General features: G+C 42.9%; 1 protein-coding gene across 1 annotated transcript in view; it reads left to right on the top strand.

Moving 5' to 3' along the window:
• LOC133027981 (calcium-activated potassium channel subunit alpha-1-like) overlaps positions 1–18,918 on the top strand; it is a 70,738-nt gene that overhangs the window by 44,781 nt on the left and 7,039 nt on the right. The window contains exons 10-25 of the mRNA XM_061095170.1: positions 7–117; positions 209–314; positions 432–514; positions 947–1,016; positions 1,369–1,524; positions 1,687–1,796; positions 2,241–2,309; positions 2,733–2,819; positions 3,141–3,217; positions 4,871–5,047; positions 10,271–10,364; positions 15,517–15,640; positions 15,959–16,183; positions 16,827–17,019; positions 18,008–18,121; positions 18,316–18,408. Coding sequence (XP_060951153.1) covers positions 7–117; positions 209–314; positions 432–514; positions 947–1,016; positions 1,369–1,524; positions 1,687–1,796; positions 2,241–2,309; positions 2,733–2,819; positions 3,141–3,217; positions 4,871–5,047; positions 10,271–10,364; positions 15,517–15,640; positions 15,959–16,183; positions 16,827–17,019; positions 18,008–18,121; positions 18,316–18,408 — 1,889 coding nt within the window. The remainder of the gene's footprint in view (positions 1–6; positions 118–208; positions 315–431; positions 515–946; positions 1,017–1,368; positions 1,525–1,686; positions 1,797–2,240; positions 2,310–2,732; positions 2,820–3,140; positions 3,218–4,870; positions 5,048–10,270; positions 10,365–15,516; positions 15,641–15,958; positions 16,184–16,826; positions 17,020–18,007; positions 18,122–18,315; positions 18,409–18,918) is intronic.

Genomic DNA, 18,918 nt, shown 5'->3' with positions numbered 1-18,918 from the left:
TTCCAGGCACATCGTGGTCTGTGGTCATATAACACTGGAGAGTGTGTCCAACTTTCTAAAAGACTTCCTACACAAGGACAGGGATGATGTCAATGTAGAAATTGTTTTTCTTCATAAGTGAGTAGGAAACAGCAAACATCACATATTCAGCAGATTGGAAACAGTAGTTCTCCTCCGTGTTAAGACTCTCTCTCTTTTCCTATCTCAGTATTTCCCCTAATCTTGAGCTGGAAGCCTTGTTCAAGCGACACTTCACCCAAGTGGAGTTTTACCAAGGGTCGGTCCTGAACCCACACGACCTGGCCAGAGTGAAGGTAACGCAGCTCCGAGGAGAAACTCCTACTTTGTTGTATCTTTAAATTGCACAACACTGTTGTTTGTATTGATTTGTGTTACTCATTGTGTTTCCTGTTTGTGATTTTTGTTTTTAGATCGAGTCTGCTGACGCCTGTTTGATCTTAGCCAACAAATACTGCGCTGACCCCGATGCAGAGGATGCGTCCAACATCATGAGGTGAAACCACAGGGGCATCCTCAACATTGATGTTTTACTCTTGTTTTGTTTTGTTTGCTTTTCACCCTGAGGCCAATTCTGTTCAATCGTGTTGTAGCCTTTGCAAAAATAAAATGGTTTTCCAAAAGCAGAGGGAGTGAAATTGGCAGAACTCCCTGATTGCACAATCACAGATGAGGAAACTGAGTTTCTACGGAACCCCTGAAGGGTCAGGGCGAGGATTTTTGTGAGGATTACCTTCCCTTGTAATATGCCACAGACTGTCAGAGTAACGTTCCGACCACATGCGTTCCACTGCCTCAAACACAAATTTTAAATGATCTTGAACTGTTCCTTCAACTTGTGTTTATGAATGAAACGATTAAAAAGCAGAGGAAAAAGTAGAGACTTGACGTTGGTAAACTTGTTCTGAATTTGTTGCGTCTCTTTCAGAGTTATTTCCATCAAGAACTACCATCCAAAGATCAGAATAATCACTCAGATGTTGCAGTACCACAATAAGGTTGGTACAGTCTGTTTTTTCTACTTAAATCATCTATAAAGATCATTAGGGCCCGAGCACCGAATGGTGAGAGGCCCTATTGAATCTGTAAGGATTATTCTTCATTCTAAGTTTGTTATTGCTGTATTTTAGAATAGAAAGCTTTATTGTCATTGTACAGGATACAATGAGATTAACAGTGCTCCTGAAGTTTAGTTTAGTGTATAAAAGTTAGATCTCAATGTATTGTTTAGTCTTAAGTTGGTTTTTAAAACCTTAGAAACCTTGTTAGAAATAAGCTTAATAAGAGTTAACAGTTTCATTTTTGTCAAACAACCAGTTAACTTCCTGTTTCACCCTCTGCTCGTCTTAGGCCCACCTGCTGAACATCCCCAGCTGGACCTGGAAGGAGGGCGACGACGCCATTTGCCTGGCAGAGCTCAAACTGGGCTTCATCGCCCAGAGCTGCCTGGCTCAGGGGCTCTCCACCATGCTGGCCAACCTGTTCTCCATGAGGTCCTTCATCAAGGTAGCTGCAGCTGCATCAGTCTGTGTTCACATTTGTGTTTACATTAGAATGGGCTGAGTAGAAAGTAATGATTATCCCAGATGAGGCATCCAGCATCTGGTGAGTGGGTGGAGATGAATCACAATTTTGCTTCTGTTTGTTTTCTTCTAATCTCTGTCCCAGATCGAGGAGGACACGTGGCAGAAGTATTACCTGGAGGGCGTGGCTAATGAGATGTACACTGAGTACCTGTCCAGTGCCTTCGTGGGCTTGTCTTTCCCTGTTATCTGCGAGTAAGTGCACAGAAATATCGACTTTTGTCTCTTGTGCAACAGATTTAAAAAAGTCTTTTTAGTAACTTAAATGTTTTAAATGACGAGTTAGAACTGAGATGTGAAGCAAACAGCTGCGTGAAAGACATAGATAATGATTACATTTTCTTTACATGATTAAAATAATTTTCTAGATGTAAGTTAAGCCTCCCTCAAATCTTTTATTTTATTTATTTCAAGACCAGAGAAGACTACTTTCTCAGTTTTCTTGAAAAATCTAATTTATATATAAAATTACAATGATTCATATTTTCCCCTATTGGATTTCTAGAAGTTAAGTTGATTCACAAAAAGTACATCACTCAGGAAAAATGCTTATTTAGCCTCAGAAATATGAATAAGGTGAACTTCTGAAAGTACAGAATGTTTAGCTGCAGGTGTAACTGTTTTTATTCTCTTTTGCAGACTCTGCTACGTGAAGCTGAAGCTGCTGCTGATCGCTATCGAGTACAAGTCTGACATAAGAGAAAGCAGGTGAGTGCAGATGCTCACAGTGGATCCTTGTCATTACATTTCACGGATGCTGAAACCTGGATACACAGGTGTGTTTGCCGTCAGTATTTACTCTCGGTGATGAACCGGCGTCTCTCTGTTTGACCGCAAACACAGGGCTCTTTACTGACTGGGCTAAATTGGTGTGTAAATTGGTTTGTTAACAAACATCACAGGTCTTTATGACTCTGTCCTGACAAATGAATATAGGAGGTTGGCCGTTGGTTTCTTTAAACACACACCAGGGTTTGTTTGAACGCATCGATGCTCATTTTACTCCGTCTGAAGTGTCACAGCCTTCATCGACTTCATTTAATAAACAGAGACCAACCTGCCAGATGAGTGAGAACGAATCACTGCAGACTCAGTAACTTCCCACTCTGACGTGTTTGTGAATCCTCGCAGCACTCTGATCAACCCTGGGAACCACGTGAAAATGCAGGAGGGAACCTTGGGCTTCTTCATTGCCAGCGATGCCAAAGAAGTAAAGAGGTAACGGACATTTCAAATGTGTATTAGTTTAGGATTAGAGACTTGTGCCCTCACTGCACGAACACATGATATAACAAAATATAATGTAACCTCACTGGGCTTCCATAGAACAGCTTAACCAGCATTTCACCTCACGTACTGACAAATGCCTGAATCTTGCCTGACCCCTTTGTTATATATAATAAATAATAATGTCTAATGAGTAAATAAAATAAGCATAATTCAATTATGAATAACTGTAATTGAAAAAATGAACACTTAATTTCACTGCTTCTGATCCATGTGGAGTTTTCTCACAGGGATTCTTGTTTTCCTCCTCAGGGCGTTGTTTTACTGTAAATCCTGCCACGATGACATATCTGATCCCAAAAGAATAAAGAAATGTGGATGCAAGAAATGTAAGTGACCTCATATCAACACATTAAGTCTGTTTGACTTAATCTACATTCATTCACAGAGCATTTGTAAGTTTTGGGCATGAAGGAAGGTCACAGGGTCAACGAACAGGTTCAGTCTGAATTTACCTCAAAATAATTTATAAATAATATATTTATCTATATGACATAAATAGTCAGTTCACCCAAATTACAAAACAAAGCTTTACAGTTGCATCTAGTCGTGTTAATAGTTTTTGTTTTATATGCTGAAGTTTAGAACTATAACTTGCGCTCAATTTTTTTATTCCACCACTTTTAATTTACAATCTCAACAATATCAGTTGATTATTTAGCGTTTATGACATATTCTCTTTTCAAAGTTATTCCCATTTATTCAACAGACACAGATAAGAGAAAACTGACTTGTGAATTCAGTCTTAACGTAAATATCTTCGTATGTTGTGTGCTATGTTTTTTGTTGTTTTATAATGTGTGTCTGTGCTGTTACAGTTCACTGATAATGTTGTGATGTGAGCAGGCGTTCACAGAGCCCGTGACCTGGTACCTGGATGGATCGTGTGTCTCTACACATCAAAACCCCATGTTTCATTTCATTGTTCTGTCTCTTCTCTTACAGTTTGTTTCATCTTAACCTTTACAGCTAATAATTAATCTTTAACATTTGATGCATTCTTTTCCTGCTGCTTGGGAATTTGCCCACTTAAAAAAAAAATAACGTCACTTTATAGTGATATATTGTGAGTAATGCGGATTGATTCCTCTGAAATCAAAGCCTGAGTGTACTGTACATGTTGCATGTATAACGGTTGATGCTGCCTGGTCCCCTGGTTGTCACGTGCACATTTTTCAATTTGACAAAAAAACGTTCGGCTAAATTAAGCAATTTTGGGAAAAGACCAAAAAGAGACAAAAGGATAAAGAGTTGAGATTAAATTACCTACATAACCGTTTCTGGAAAATGCTAAAAGAAATAGTTAGTACTACCCCAGATCACCACCAGGTGTCCCCATAATCCTTTGACAAACACAACATCCTTGCATGAGAAGCACAGCTGGAAAGGCCCCACATCTGAGATCAAGGATATGTTTGGAACAAATATCAGTCTTGTAGGATACTTGTTACATGATGTCAGATTTATGGTTTCACACCGTATCACACGAGTGTTTGAACTGGTTTTTGTTTTCTTGAGATTCATCTAGAAGCCCAGAGAACTAGTTTTTTATAAGAGACACTGTCAGAAGAAATCTCTGTCATAGAAAGAGTCATCGTATGAAATACAGCACATGACCACATTATGGAGTAAAATAAAGCATTTAGGGTCATGTTCAGCTGTTCAGAAATGTTATGAGTTATTGTTTCTTTTCCTGTTGAAGACATTTATGACCCAAACCCAACCCAACCCCAACCCTCAGCTTTCTACCCCCAAAACCTCATGACCTTTTGACCTCGTGATATTTCCCACACTTGTCCCATGAATGACCCAAATTCCCAATCTGACATTTGCCCGCTGTCGAGTCAAAGTGAATCTTGTGCATCCCAGCAGCAGCAGCAGCCGTCCTCTGTGCCCTGTCCCTCCTTTGTCCACTTCTCTCCAGAACGACCCTCGACGTTAACCTGCTCTCCCTCTCCTCTTGTCTGAACCCCTGACTGTAGCCAAGATGGCCGCCTACAAGAAAATAAGACTGGCATGCTGTTTTGATTGCGGGCGCTCAGCAGAGCGGGGCTGCTCGTGCATGCCGGTTAATGTGCGTTGTAACGTGGACTCCTCTCAACACGACATCCCACTCTCTGCTGTCTCTGTTAATGATTGCTCAACCGCATTACGTGCCTGTAAGTTGTCGCCATTGACATGTGCCCTTTAGTGTTGTGCAACATGCACTGTGTTAACCGTGCACCCTGTCTCCAGCTCTGTGCGCTGTCTGGCTCTCGCAGCCGTGTCGTCATTGTCATGGGTGTAGTTGTTGCTTCAGCTTCTTCACTGTTGTCCGTCAGCTGGTGCTCCTGGTCCTGTGCGGTGCTCTGGGAGGTGACTGGAAGCTGTGGTGAGGCATGCTGGGTGACTGCTCCGCCGGTGCTTTTCAGAGAATGTGAATTCAAACTGACCTTTAGCTCAAATTGGGTCAACAAAACAATTAAGCAGAGTGTGAAAACTCCAGTGATCTCATCAACATTATCAGCATTTAAAGCTGAAGCGCTAAAGTAATGCGAAGCTGTGCGTTATGATGTTATAATGACGTCACTGGAGAACAATAAAGATAAAGAAACGTTTACTCTCTGTGCGCCTCCAGAGACGGGTGAACATGATTGGATTTTAGATATTTGTATGTGTAAACGCTACTGACAATCAATTAATTAAAATAGAAGTCTAAAGAGCACCTGAGGGGATTTTCTGAGGGTATCTCTAGATATTGAGGTTAATGTACTGTTTATATTAAATTAGGATCAAACGCTTGAACAACCACTGACTCTAAAATCTCTAAAAAACAGAAAAACGCATCCGGTTCACAAACCAGTGTCACCATCAGCGCTACAGGCTAAACTGTGGGTTCTCTTGTCTTATGATTTTGTTTGAGTTGTACAACAGAATTCCAAGAATATTGTAGATCTGGATTAAATAAGAGGAATAGAGGACAACAGGAAAGTGCTGGATCATATTGGAATTGGCTGAATGGAGATTCCTCCTTAATTCCAGTGCGATTGCCCTTTAAAGCCGGAGGCCGTGTTAAGTTGCACTGATATATTGCAGGAGGCATGAAGAATGTGTCTGCATCTGCACGGCGTTAATACAATTTGCTGGAAACATTGTAGTCTGTCACACAGTTTTAGCGAAAGGCTCTTGATCAAGGGCCGTGTTGTGTACAGTCGAGCATCTCTGGGCGTTTCCCCCCCCTCCACATGTCTTCCAGGGTTGTGTGCTGTGAGCGTCGCCCCGGCCGGCTAAGCTGGAGCCGAGCTCCGGAGCTGCTGTCGACACAGAGCGGGAGACGCACGGAGCCGGGCCTTATGCGGCCTGACATGAAAATTATGTTTGCATTTTCATTTTTGGAGTGCTACCGGTTGTCATGAAACTCAGCCTGACAGTTCCTAACCACCAGGCAGCCGAGTGCCCCCGCCCCTCTCCTCCACTCTGGTTGTGGGACAGATGCTAGCCTGTTAGTCCTGTGACTCTGTTCGCGCCCTCCGATTGCAGGCGACAGATGCCAGGACCAGCAAGGTCCCTGTTTGAACATTGCTGTCACTGTCCTGCCTTAAGCTCAATGCGTGACCTTTATTGTGAGCAAGGGGTTGAAATAAAGTACTAATGAGCATGTGTGCGACTCACGGCTGCCCAAAAAAAAAGTGACTCACAGAAAAGTTCCATGCATCCGTGCAGGTTGTGTCAAGCAGTGCTGAGGAAAGGGAAACAGCTTTTAGGAAAAAAGGAGGAGAGAATAAACACGATGCTATGAACTCAGAAACGAGAATACGCACAGTTTTGTCACATGTTGTGAGTTAGTGACTGAACAAATCAAGACAACTAGGATAAGACCTTACATTTTAGATAGGTAAATAACGTTTTTAAGACTATATTTCAAAGTGTGCTCTGTACGGATCTGCTTCACATTGAAATATAGTCATTTAATGCTGCTAAAACATCAGTTACTATATATTTAACCAGTTTTTATTAATTTGTGACATTTTATAGACTAAACAATGAAGTAATTTAGACAATAATCAGTTTTATCATTGAAATAACCTGCAGCCCTTAACGACTATATATTAATACTACTAATATTCAAACCAAGTTTTCCTCTGATTTCACCTTCCCATCTGAACATATTGTTTTTTCGAAACTCGGTGCCAACTTCAGCGCCTCCAATGGGATTTTTCATATTTCGTTTTGACCCCGTTACTGAAAAACCCTTTTCCAAACTGACGCTTGTTTTTTATTTCTCGTTGTTTTGGTCCATGTTGTTTTTCTTTAAGGTGCCTCACAGAGAAATCCCTCCAGTTCCCCAGTTGTCCTTTATAATTTGCTTTCATTGCGACCTGATCTTCTCTGTAACCTCTCATCTGTCTCTGCATTCTTCTCAGCTAAAAATAGCTACAATGGATATATCAAATCAAGTAAGTTTTGATTTCCATTCTCTCGTTTGGCCGTTTGTCCTCTAACCCTCCCACATGCCGTCGCCCGCCCCCCCCCGCCTCTGACCTGCTGTGTTTGGCTGTTGTGTCCGTCGCCCTGTCATCATCCATCCTTCTATTTCCCATGCAAAGCATCAGGAAGTTGTGTCGTGTGCGTGGTTGGTTCTCAGCTACAGCTCAGCAGTAGATGGTGCTGCCGCTTCACTGTGAGGGCAGATGAATTAAATCTAAAACCATTCAAGTGCTTATATTTCTTACATGATTCAGAACAGGTTTATTTTTAGAAAACAGGCATCAAATAAGGGTTGAGGGGTTAGTGTGATATTTTGTCAGCTCATGAGTGTGAACCTCATGGCTCAGGTTCTCAGATGAAAACAGAGATGCCACCCTGGTGTTGTCCTGCAGAGCCGCTGTGCATGTTTGACATGGGGCAGATGAACAGTGCAGGTCTGGAGGAGGACGGATAATCTGCTCGACAGCTGACTGTTGAAATAATCATCTCTATTCTTCAGTTTTAGCTCCCAGCCATTTTTCTTTTTGGAGTGAGGGGACCATGTTGTTCTGCCTCCTTCTATCAATTTATCATGTTATCTTCACCAGGTTTTGCCTCCATTATAACACCACTGCAATCCGCGAGCTTTTATATCTCGAATGGGGAAGAGGACAGTGAATTCATTCGTCCCTCATCAGGCTGGACTGCACACAGCAGCTCGTGGTGGTTAACTCACACTGTCACCTCCTTGTTCTTATGGCATAACAAACGCTGGAACACCTGAAAGCGTACTTATTAATTCATGCTTATTATAAATATCAAAGTAAATGTCAAATCCAACATTTCATTGGTGGCTAGAGCAAGTGGTTAAGTGGTGTTTAATAAAAATGAGTTTCTTTAATTATTCAGCTATTAGCATTATTGTGCCAGAAAGAATTACCCCCCGAAACCTGTGATTGTGCTTTAATTATGATAAGAGTCACAAGATGTTTTATTAACACACACACTGCAGGTCTTATTGAAGTCAGTTCCAATCAGATCCTGTCCCGTGCTCAACGTGAGGAATTAAAACGCCAGTTCACCCAAATCACAAAGCAACGTCTTCCTCTCTGCGGTGCTGGGACATGCTTTCAGTTTGCGTCTTTTCCAAAACAATGCTCTAGTTACTGTAGAGGATCCACAAACACGCTCTGAACACTTCTTCTGAGGAACTGACTGTTTAAAATGTAATGTTTCAGAGTTGTGAGCACCACAAATACAATTTTATTCACCTCCATTATGGGAGGGAGGCAAGAAGTTTAAAACCATGACCCATTAAAACCAAAGCTGTCAACATGACTGGATACCACCAGGGCTTTGTGGTTTGAGTTTAATAAACCTTTAAAAAAAACAAACAACCTATAAAGTTGAATTGTGCAGCTGCTGATTTTGACTCCTCTTCATTTAGCAGTAAACGAGTCGGCTAAACTGAACAACAACTCAGAGGAGGCCTGTAGGGGGCCCCGTACCAGACCCGCTGCCGTGTCGGTCCCTCTGGTTAACAACCGCAAGGGAAGCCTGCTGTCCACCGCCGTGCCCCCCGCTCTGAGGCCGAGCTTCGCGGGCGGCGGTGACCTGGGCCAGGTGGGCCGGCGACCCAGGGGTCAGGCCGAGGAGGCCGTCCGGCTGCAGCGGGCACGCAGCCTGCCGGTGAAGTACAGATACCACCCCGGTCGCTCCGATAACGGCACACTCGGTCACAGGCACCGTAAGGGCTAGCTCCGCTCCGCCACCCCGCCGCCCCTCTACCCCCCCCCCCTCGGCGTGTTTGGCAGGCCTGCGCTCGAACAACGGCACAACCGAAGCATGTGCTCGCCCGGCTGGAGTGGTTGCATGTGTAGCATTCCTTACTAATGACCCAGTGTGTGCAGCTGTCAGCTGTGAAACATTAAATATTGAACAGGCCGAGCAAGATGTGAAGGGCCAGTGTGTTGGAGCGTCCCCCCCCCCACGCCCTGTACTCCATTATGGTGTCACTGTCACACATGTTAACAGTGCTCGAAGTCCTGCGTTCATCTGCAGAGGAGCATGATCTTTACGACTATTCATTTGCTCTAATGAAAGCTCCTTTGGTTTTAAAAACACTTGACAGCTTGATGACGATCAAAAGACACTCAAGTGTGTGTTTTTTTTTCCGTGACCTGCAACAAACTAGTCCCAGTGCAAATGATGGCTGTTAAAACGCTATTAGCGAACAACACTTTTCTCGCCGCTTGTGTTGATTTTGCCGCTGACGACCGACTGAGCAGATTTGTTTTTTTCCTCGACTCTGATATTAGCTTGTGAAAATATTTGCCTGATTACTTAACTCCGGGGTAAAACGGTGTAATCCGTTTCCTGTGAAGAGCTCGGTGCCGTTCTGTGTGGTGATGAAGACGATGTCCGAGGGGCATCTGGGCTGAACATAAATCACTCTGGCACAAGGACCAAACTAATTATATGAGCCGAGGGCGTCGACTCCCTAAAATGAAGAAAGACCAAGAATCCAGACTGAATATCTGCAGGTTATTATTTAAATTAAATGAGATTGTGATTGATTAGCATGGCCGATGGAGAAATCTATCTGAATCTAGTTTTGAAGAAAGTTGTTCTAACCAGGGATCTAAAAAGTTGAGGTACGGAATTATCTGAATCATATGTAGATTACAGCAATTCTCTAGATTAGCAGATTAGGCTCCGGCATGATGGTTGAAGGCGGCACAATTGCATGTTTGCATCCTCACACACAACCACGCAAATGTTGTTCCATCCTGTTCACCCGGACTCACTCGTGTTGTGTTATCTCTTTGAATTCACTAAACCCACGCCGTGCTGTGTTGCCCTTTTGCTGTTATGACATGTGGATTGTGCGTTTCTTCTGATAATTCCCTCCCTCACGCCGATGCCTTTCGTTGCAGTTGAAGAGGATCAACAGTCGGCACTGTCGCCCAAAAAGAAGCAGCGTAACGGAGGCATGAGGAATTCTCCAAACTCCTCGCCGAAGATCATGAGGTAAGATATCCCCAATGACTTGCCTGCTGCGCCTGGTTGTATGTTTTGTTCATGCACTTGTTCAGAATTTGTCAACTACAACATTGACATGTTTTCTATTTACCTGTACAAAGTCCATCGGAACATAAATACGCACAACTTGTGGGGCTAAAATATCGCGAAATCGAGTGCTGCCATTTTGTCATTTGGAGCCAGATAATGTGCAGTTTTGATTCATGAAACCTAACAAATGCGTCTAAAGATTCAAAAAATGCTACGTGGAGTTGAGTGAAACTGCAGAGTCTGAGTCTGGTGATGATTCTTTGTGGGCTCGTCCTCAAGAGCAGCATCGTTCCTACTCTGCATAATGATCTGATCCCTTCTTAATACAGAAATAATGGTATTAGAATTATTAAGGAGCCTTTTATAAACAGTTTTTTATTAAAAAATATAACATTACTGGATCTTATCTTCTTCATATTTGTAAATTCTCTGAAATATTGATATCAGGGTCTAAACTTTCCTGTAAATACATAATGGAAAACATGTTAGCAAACATTTCCAGTGCCCCTGTTTCCATGGAAAAGCTGTCAGACTGGCGGAGGGGCTTCATGCCACGAGGTTTCATGTGACACCCGCAGACTGCAGCTCTTAAACCGGCCTGGCACTAATGACAGCCAGGCAGGCAGAGGAGCTCTAAAGGAGAGATAGCCCGAGGCCATTCATCTATTGTTGGATCCCTCTGAGCGCTTTGCAGCACGTAAGGCCACAGATGATATGTATCATCGCAATGAAAGGTGAATTCAAATGCTACCTTGCTTTTATCTTGTCCTGTAAAATTAAACCTGCGCTCATTGATTTTGACTGGCGATAACAGTGTTATTCAAGCAGAGGCCATTAGACGGATGATAATAGTAGTAGTCACTGTCATTACGTGCCGTGTTGTGAAGACAGCAGGCGACAGGGAAGTCGGGGAACGTGACGTAGAAGCCAACAAAGTGGAATCACATGGATGAAATTGAATTAAAACTTGATTTTGTATTCCCATCGCTAATTTGCTATTTATTTGGCTTTTGGAAAATGAATCCACAGATGTCTGGGTGGTTTAAAACCATGAGATACGATACAGATCAACAACGGTAGCTCTTGAAATGACTTCATATTATATCTAAAAGGAGTGTTTATGTGCATAATTTAGCATTTTTTTTCCTTTTGATCCGCGGCCTCTGTTTGTTCAGGTGGGCGTTTGTTCTTGTTTGATCCGGTTCAAAATGGTGTCAAAGTTGAATCGCTCCAGGTCGTTTCCAAACTCCCGGGAGTCGATAACCTCGGCTTCTCCAGCGCTATCGCCACCAGCGATATATATATATATCAGCCCGGACGAACCAATCCATCTACTTGCCATGCTAATTCACCGAACGATACAGGTGGATGTGTTGTTCCGTGCTGCCCGTCTGCTGCCTTCTCGCCGGAGAGGGATTCTCTGCGGTAGCCTCAGGGATACTTCATTGCAACAAGCAGAGAAAAAAACATCTGGGTGTATACTGTATCAAATGTGTTTTTACAGGACCCGCGGCCTCCAGGCCTTTGTAAATAAGTAATGATCAACAGATTGGCTGTGGGTTTTGAAGATCAAGCCTTTGTCAGTTTACATGTTGGGAAGGGTTTTCAGACTCTGCCGACTCTGGTTACACCGAGCCAGAGTGGTGATGCTGAAATAGAAAAAAATCTACATATTCTGCATGTCTACTTTATGTTTCTCTCCGCAGTCCTCACGCTCCTCAGGAAGACACCTGGCCTTGTGTTTTGCGGTTGAGATGTGTCGTTTAGCGACTAAAGCGGAGGCATTATGGAGCTGAGCATTTTGAACGTTTCGACGAGCGCTTATACCGGGATGACAGTCACCTTGACTCGGCTCCGTGTAATGAAACAAGTCGCACAAAAGAAGCAAGCGTTCAGCTGCGGAAGCCGAACCCGTCTCCCGTTTCCACACGTCTCAGCAAACTAACACGCCCCGTCTGGAACTTAGTGACGACGACTTCACTGAAATTAACACCATTTCCACAGGCTCCTTGATGGGTCATAAGACACATCTAATTGTGGGATGTCACAACACGTTTGGTCACATCGCGCCGCACTGTGACACACACGTCATGTCTGCGGCAGCACCGCTGAGGCAATCGGCGGTGCAGGATAGTGACAGGCCGTCGTGGCTGACAGTGAGCGATAGCTATCCTGGCAGAGCGCTGCCTCACCAGTCATCTCCACAAGGACAAACCGAAGTGACAGCGGCTCCACTGAGTGAGTGCTGAAACATTTGACTTCTGATGAAATATTTAGCTGAGGTGTAAAACCACTAAATGCGTTCAGTCTTGCATCTTAGATTCAAGCAGAGACGGATGATATAGAACACAACCAAGAGAGTTATGGAGGATTAATGTCAGGCTGAGTTAATAGATTAGTGTGTTGACAGGAAATGAATCAACGTCCTGATTCGTTAAACAGGAAACGCAAACATTCGTTGGATCTGAGCTTTTCAAAAGCGAGGATCTTATTTAGTTTTTACATCATCGTAAATAAGAAACTGTGGAGGTCACACGTCATTTGAAGACTTATTATTATAATTATTCATTTGACAGCAGAGTGAAGGAGAGACAGGAAGGGAGTCATAGGCTCAAGGCGAATGGGCCCATGTGCTCTGCCCACTAACCTCTCCGCCACCGGGTCGGCCAAGTAAATTATTTTATTTTTATACTTTCTGACATTTTATAGATCAACTATGCCGCTTATCCTTGAATGAGTGGGAGCTGGAGCCAATCCCAGCTGGCATGGGGTGAGAGTTGGGACACACCCTGGACACGTCGGCAGTCCAGTGCTTGGCCAACATATAAAGAAGAACATATAAAGACTCACATTCACATGTATGGTCCATTCAGAGTCTCCAGTCGACAGTGCTAACCGCTATACCACTGTGCCACCACCAGTTGTAATATAACAATCCCACTACTTGAGGTTGTTAATGAAGCAATATACAGAACAATAGTTTTCCGGTTTCCAGTGTGTTGAACTTTGACAAGGTGATATATTTAATCCCACTTGTGCATCGTACACTTCAGTTCTCGAGTTTCGCACTTTTAAAATATAATGTTTACGTACCTTGAACCACAGAGTTCAATTTGCACACACCGTGTCCCTTTGAATTAAAATTGCTTTGACGAATTTGAGCCTGAGAGGTTGAAAGTGGCAGAAAAGACATTTTCCTCTCCAACTGCTTCTATCCTTGAAAGTACATCCAGGTCTTGCCTAGGGGTATATAAGCCCAAAGGCGGGCTTTTTTGGCTTCAGTCTCTCGGAGCCTGAGGGATGGTAGTTTCAGCTGACACTTTCATGCATACTTAACGTGCTACTTAAGGTAGCATTCTTTTAAAGTACTCACACGGATTAAAGAGATGCTCCTCTTATGTGGAGAGGACGTGAAGTATTTAAAAGGTTTCAGACAGAGACAGAAGGCTGCTGTCTGTGTTTTCAGGAGGAAACATCTTCAGCCGTGATCTCAATCTGACAAAATTGATTTAGTGCGAGGGGAATTGTGTTGGGCAGCGCGGCGGCTCGGTGGATCCACTGTGGCTGGTCGTGTTCGACCGCATTGGCTGGTTGTAGTGATTTGGAGTTTTTATATTCCCTTCACCGTTAAAAGACAGAAATCAGGTATTGATTTCCACTGGAATTTTTGCATCTGTGTTTGTTTGGATTACTCAAAAATGAATGAACATATTTCTATAAAACTTGGTGGAAAAATGCAGTATGGGTCAGGAGAACTTTTTTTAATTTTGGTGTAGGTTCGGATCAAGGGGCAGATCCAAGAATTATTTTTCAATTTGTTTTTCGTTGCAACACAGGGATGTTCTTCAACCATTTAGCTGATGTCCCAGAGAATAATTCATGGATCTTCATGAAAATAATCTGAAATGTTTATGAGGACTCATTGTGATTTGTAAGTGTTTGCATTTTGGTGCAGTGCAAAATAAAAATCGAGATCTTGTTAATTTAAATGGAGTTTCACAAGGGGGCTGTTGAGCCTTGTTATTGTTTTTTGGGGCTAGAGCTTCTTACATTTAAACATGTTTTCTCAGCAGATATTTGTAAATGTCACAGTAGGAAAATCACACAATTATCATTAATTCAATTCATTATTTAGACCGGGGATTTTCCATCTGCCACAAGTCAAAATATCTGTAAGGAAGAAGATATTTGATTTAAAAATATATTATTTTATATTTTATTGCGATTTGGGTTTGTTGCCAGTTAATCTACTATTTAAATGCTTGTTACTTTTTTCTTTTTTTGGGTTTGAAATCTAAATGATGGTTTTGGTATCAAAAGCATCAGAACCAGGAACTCAAACGATGGAGTGGCTCTGACCTGAACAAGCCTGGTACAACCGCAGGTACTCATGCCCGGAGGCCACTTCAGTGGTCAGTGTTGGCGCTCACCGCTCAGTGAAATTAGCTTATGTAGTTCCAATGCTCCCTTTAAAAATTAATACCCTTCACTTTGGAAAGCAAATATGATTGGGCAAATTGCTGAAATATTTAAAGTCTGGTCTGTTAAAGCTTTTATGGCACGGCCCTCTAAGTCAGAAGCTGTACGCTGTAAGGGGGCGTAATTGCATCTCCGTGCTCCTGCCAGTCAGCGCAGTGTGTTGCTGCCATCTCCTTCCGCCTGGCTGCCGCCGCTGATGTCGCTCTGCTTGATGACATGGCAGCGTTGTTGGCATTTGTGCAGATGGCCTCTGACAGGAGTACGGAGAGGAAAAGGGGAAAAAGCGACTTTTTTTTATATGAGTGATGTATTTTTTTGTAAGATTCTTGAAATTTGATGGCGTGTTATGAATGTTTTTGACATTTTAATGTTTAAAGTATTATTTATTTATTTATTCATTAGTATTTGATTGTATTCATCTGAATTCGTTGTGTTTAATCTTCTCACTCATTAGTCGTCACATTTTTATGACTAACTCTTGTAATCCTGCCAGCAAACTATAGTCGCTGGGTTATCTTTTAATATTTTGGCTTCATTAGTCAAATCCCCAGAGCGGGTTCACTTTCATCCACAGTCACAGAGTCTCGATGACATTCTTTCATTGCCTCCCTCTCGTCTTTTGTGTGATTAGACATGACCCACTCGTCGTCCCCGGCAACGAGCAGATTGAGAACATGGACGAGAACATAAAGAAATACGACTCGACAGGGATGTTTCACTGGTGCCAGTCCAAAGACATCGAGAAGGTCATCCTGGTGGGTTCTGCTCCTTTTTACGCGGCTCAGGTCATTTTTCCCTGACACTCTTCTGCCCGGTGACAGATGTGTCACGTTACAAAGCACCATCAGAGGTCGACAGGGCACTTAAACACTCTAATGAGGTGTTTGACTTGTCATTTGCTATATGGAACGACCTGTACATAGAACATGTCTTGCACTGATACACATGCCATTATTCAAATGACAGAAATAGTCATAAACAGCTTGCTAGCAGGAGGTAAAAGAGGAGAGAGTGTTAACATCTGTTTAAATAGACAGTGTTTAGTTATAAACATCTTGTCTTTTCCCCCTCAGACCCGGAGCGAGGCGGCCATGACTGTCCTGAGTGGTCACGTGGTCGTGTGCATCTTCGGAGACGTGAAATCAGCCTTGATCGGCCTCCGGAACTTTGTCATGCCGCTGAGAGCGAGCAACTTTCACTACCACGAGCTGAAGCACATTGTGTTTGTCGGCTCGCTCGAGTATCTGAAGCGCGAATGGGAGACTCTTCACAACTTCCCCAAACTTTCTATTCTGCCTGTGAGTGAAGCAGATTGCACATTTAGACCATTAGTATGTCGAACTGTAACAGGTTTGACAAAGTGAATGATCCTGTCTCTTAAACACTTCATATAAAACTAATTTTCAGAAACAAAATGCTTGTTTCAATACTACAGTGGAGAAATATTTAAATTACATGGATCTGCAAACTGTTCACTCCTCATGCAAAAATATTTTTGCTGGATTTATTTTGATTGTCAGCATGTTTCATGAATTCTTCCAAAAATATTCACTCTTGGCAACTAAAACATGACATTTTCACACTTCACAACTAAAGGTCCTTGGTGGAGATCAGTAAAATAATTTGGTTTTAGTTAATAAGCTTTTAAATTACATCATCCTTACTGTGGAGACATATTTACACAGGACAACTTTTTAATGTTTAGGGAAAAACCATGATCTTTACCTATAATAGCCTTATTCAGGTTCAGATATCAGCTAAACGTCCTTAAGAACATTTCTGACAAAGGAATTATCCTCCATGTTATAATATTTTATTGGGGAGCAGGTTGAAATAAGTCTTGAGGATGAGGACGCTCAAATGTAAGAGTTACGTTTACCTACGTCTTCATTACGATCGCTGGGATAACAAACTCTCTTCTCCCCTCCCTACCTCTCAAAGGGTACACCGTTGAGTCGGGCAGATCTGAGGGCTGTCAACATCAACCTCTGTGACATGTGTGTCATCCTGTCAGCCAATCAGAACAATATTGACGACGCATCACTGCAGGACAAAGAATGCATCTTGGCGTCACTCAACATCAAATCCATGCAGTTTGACGACAGCATCGGGGTCTTGCAGGCTAATTCCCAAGGTAAGGAGTGCCCTATCATAGTTCACTGCACTGCCTATGAGGGACAGGGCGCTGGCACAGAGAATATCCCTCACTGGGTGCTGCCTGGCTGACCCCATGTCAACGCATTTGACAGTAAACCCAAGTGACTATTCCTCAGGTTACTATAACAACTGCTTTCTTCACGAACCTAATTGGTGGCAACAAGCGCCGCGTCGGCACAACGGCCTCACCTGGCTCGCATGTTTTTTTTATTTTTGCAATGTGTGCTTTCTGGGTAAAATAACAATGTTTTATAATTTATGAATATTGCACATTACAGCTCTCAAACCAGTGAGCGACGCAATCAGTCAGCGTGTGATGGCCCTTCAATAACGGTCATTGAGAGAAATGCTTTTAGAAACCTTTTGACCCGAGGACAGGGGAGAAAAAATTCCCTGCCAATTTCATTATTCCTCTAATACATGTATGACCTCGCATTTGCCTGAGTCAGCAGTAAGTGATGGATGTCAAAACACGGCCCATGTATAATACATACAGCATCATTGATTTAATGTGCTTACTTGTCAGTCCGAGGAAAGCAAGGAATGTCAAGTCAATCTGAATTCAATCTTGCGTCAGTTATTTTTTCTTTTTCATGGCTCCGCACTGTACATGCGTTGTGCGTGTGTGTGTAAAAGGTTTTTGTCTACGTGCACACACAGTCTGAGGGAAACAAAATGAGCAGTATGTCACATCTATTATATATAGACTAATATTGGCTCTTGTCAAGAGTGCGCTAACATCGCACTCAGCAACTTAATGCCTTACCAGTGGCCGGCAATGGGTGAAGTAGCCCCCGTGTATTAGTTCTGCTGATATGCCTGTTTGTAGCTGCTGATGAAGTATTGAATATTGCATTAACACATGTGCCTTGTGTCATATGTGTGTGTGTGTGTGTATGTGTGTGTGTTTGTGTGTGTGTGTGTGTGTGTGTGTGTGTGTGTGTGTGTGTGTGTGTGTCCTTTAGGGTTCACACCACCTGGGATGGACCGATCGTCTCCTGAAAACAGCCCCGTCCATGGATTAGTGAGGCAGACGTCTGTCACCACAGGAGCAAACATTCCCATCATCACAGAACTAGGTACGATCGCTGCTGCTCGGCTGTGTCACATGATTGATATTCTAACTTGTTGTTTAAAAGTTGTAAATAGATGCGAAAACACCATTTCTGCAATTACAGGCTGTCAACGTGAGATTAACCGCACTTAAAAGTTGAGACTTTGTTGTTTTATATATGCTCCAGTAACTCCAGTTTTCTCCTCAACACTTGTCCAGCACCGTTAGCAAATCCGGGCAAAAAAGTGCCTGTGATTTCATTCAGTCAGGATAAAAGCAGTGGGATCAACATACAAATGATAACGGAGCTGGGTAAGAAGTGCCTCCGTCCTGTGCTGCAGTGTTGTAGCTGCCTCCACATCAGCTTTTTTCCTTTTGATTTCTCTCGCTGCACAAGACGGCTCAGTCCATTCCCATAGCATCACTTTGAGCACATCTTCCCCTTGGTTCTGGTTGAAATTGCCTGTCTTGTTTTTGGCCCCTTATCTCAAGGCAAAATTGTTCCCTTTTATTTTTCTAAAGAATTACAAGGCCTTTGATCCCTCTGAAGTCCTCGTGGCAGTTCTCGTAGCATCTTCTGTCGGATCACATTCTCCGGCCCCTTCTTTCATCTCGGCCCTGTCGATATGACTGACGTTTTATTTCTGTCCTCACAGAAGTAGCGCTTCTCAAAACTAAATTTTTCACATCATTACTTTCTCCCAGCTACTACATATGTTTTTTTTTTCGGGGGTGCTGAAAGGCATCTTCAAAGAAGGTTCTGGGGCAATGAGATGCTTTCATTTGTTTTGACATGCAAGTTCAAGTAATTGGAAGTTCTGT

This window comes from Limanda limanda, chromosome 21, assembly GCF_963576545.1.
Source record: "Limanda limanda chromosome 21, fLimLim1.1, whole genome shotgun sequence".
NCBI lineage: Eukaryota > Metazoa > Chordata > Actinopteri > Pleuronectiformes > Pleuronectidae > Limanda > Limanda limanda.
The sequence above is the reverse complement of the archived record's forward strand: the minus strand, read 5'-3'. Positions and strand labels throughout refer to the sequence as shown.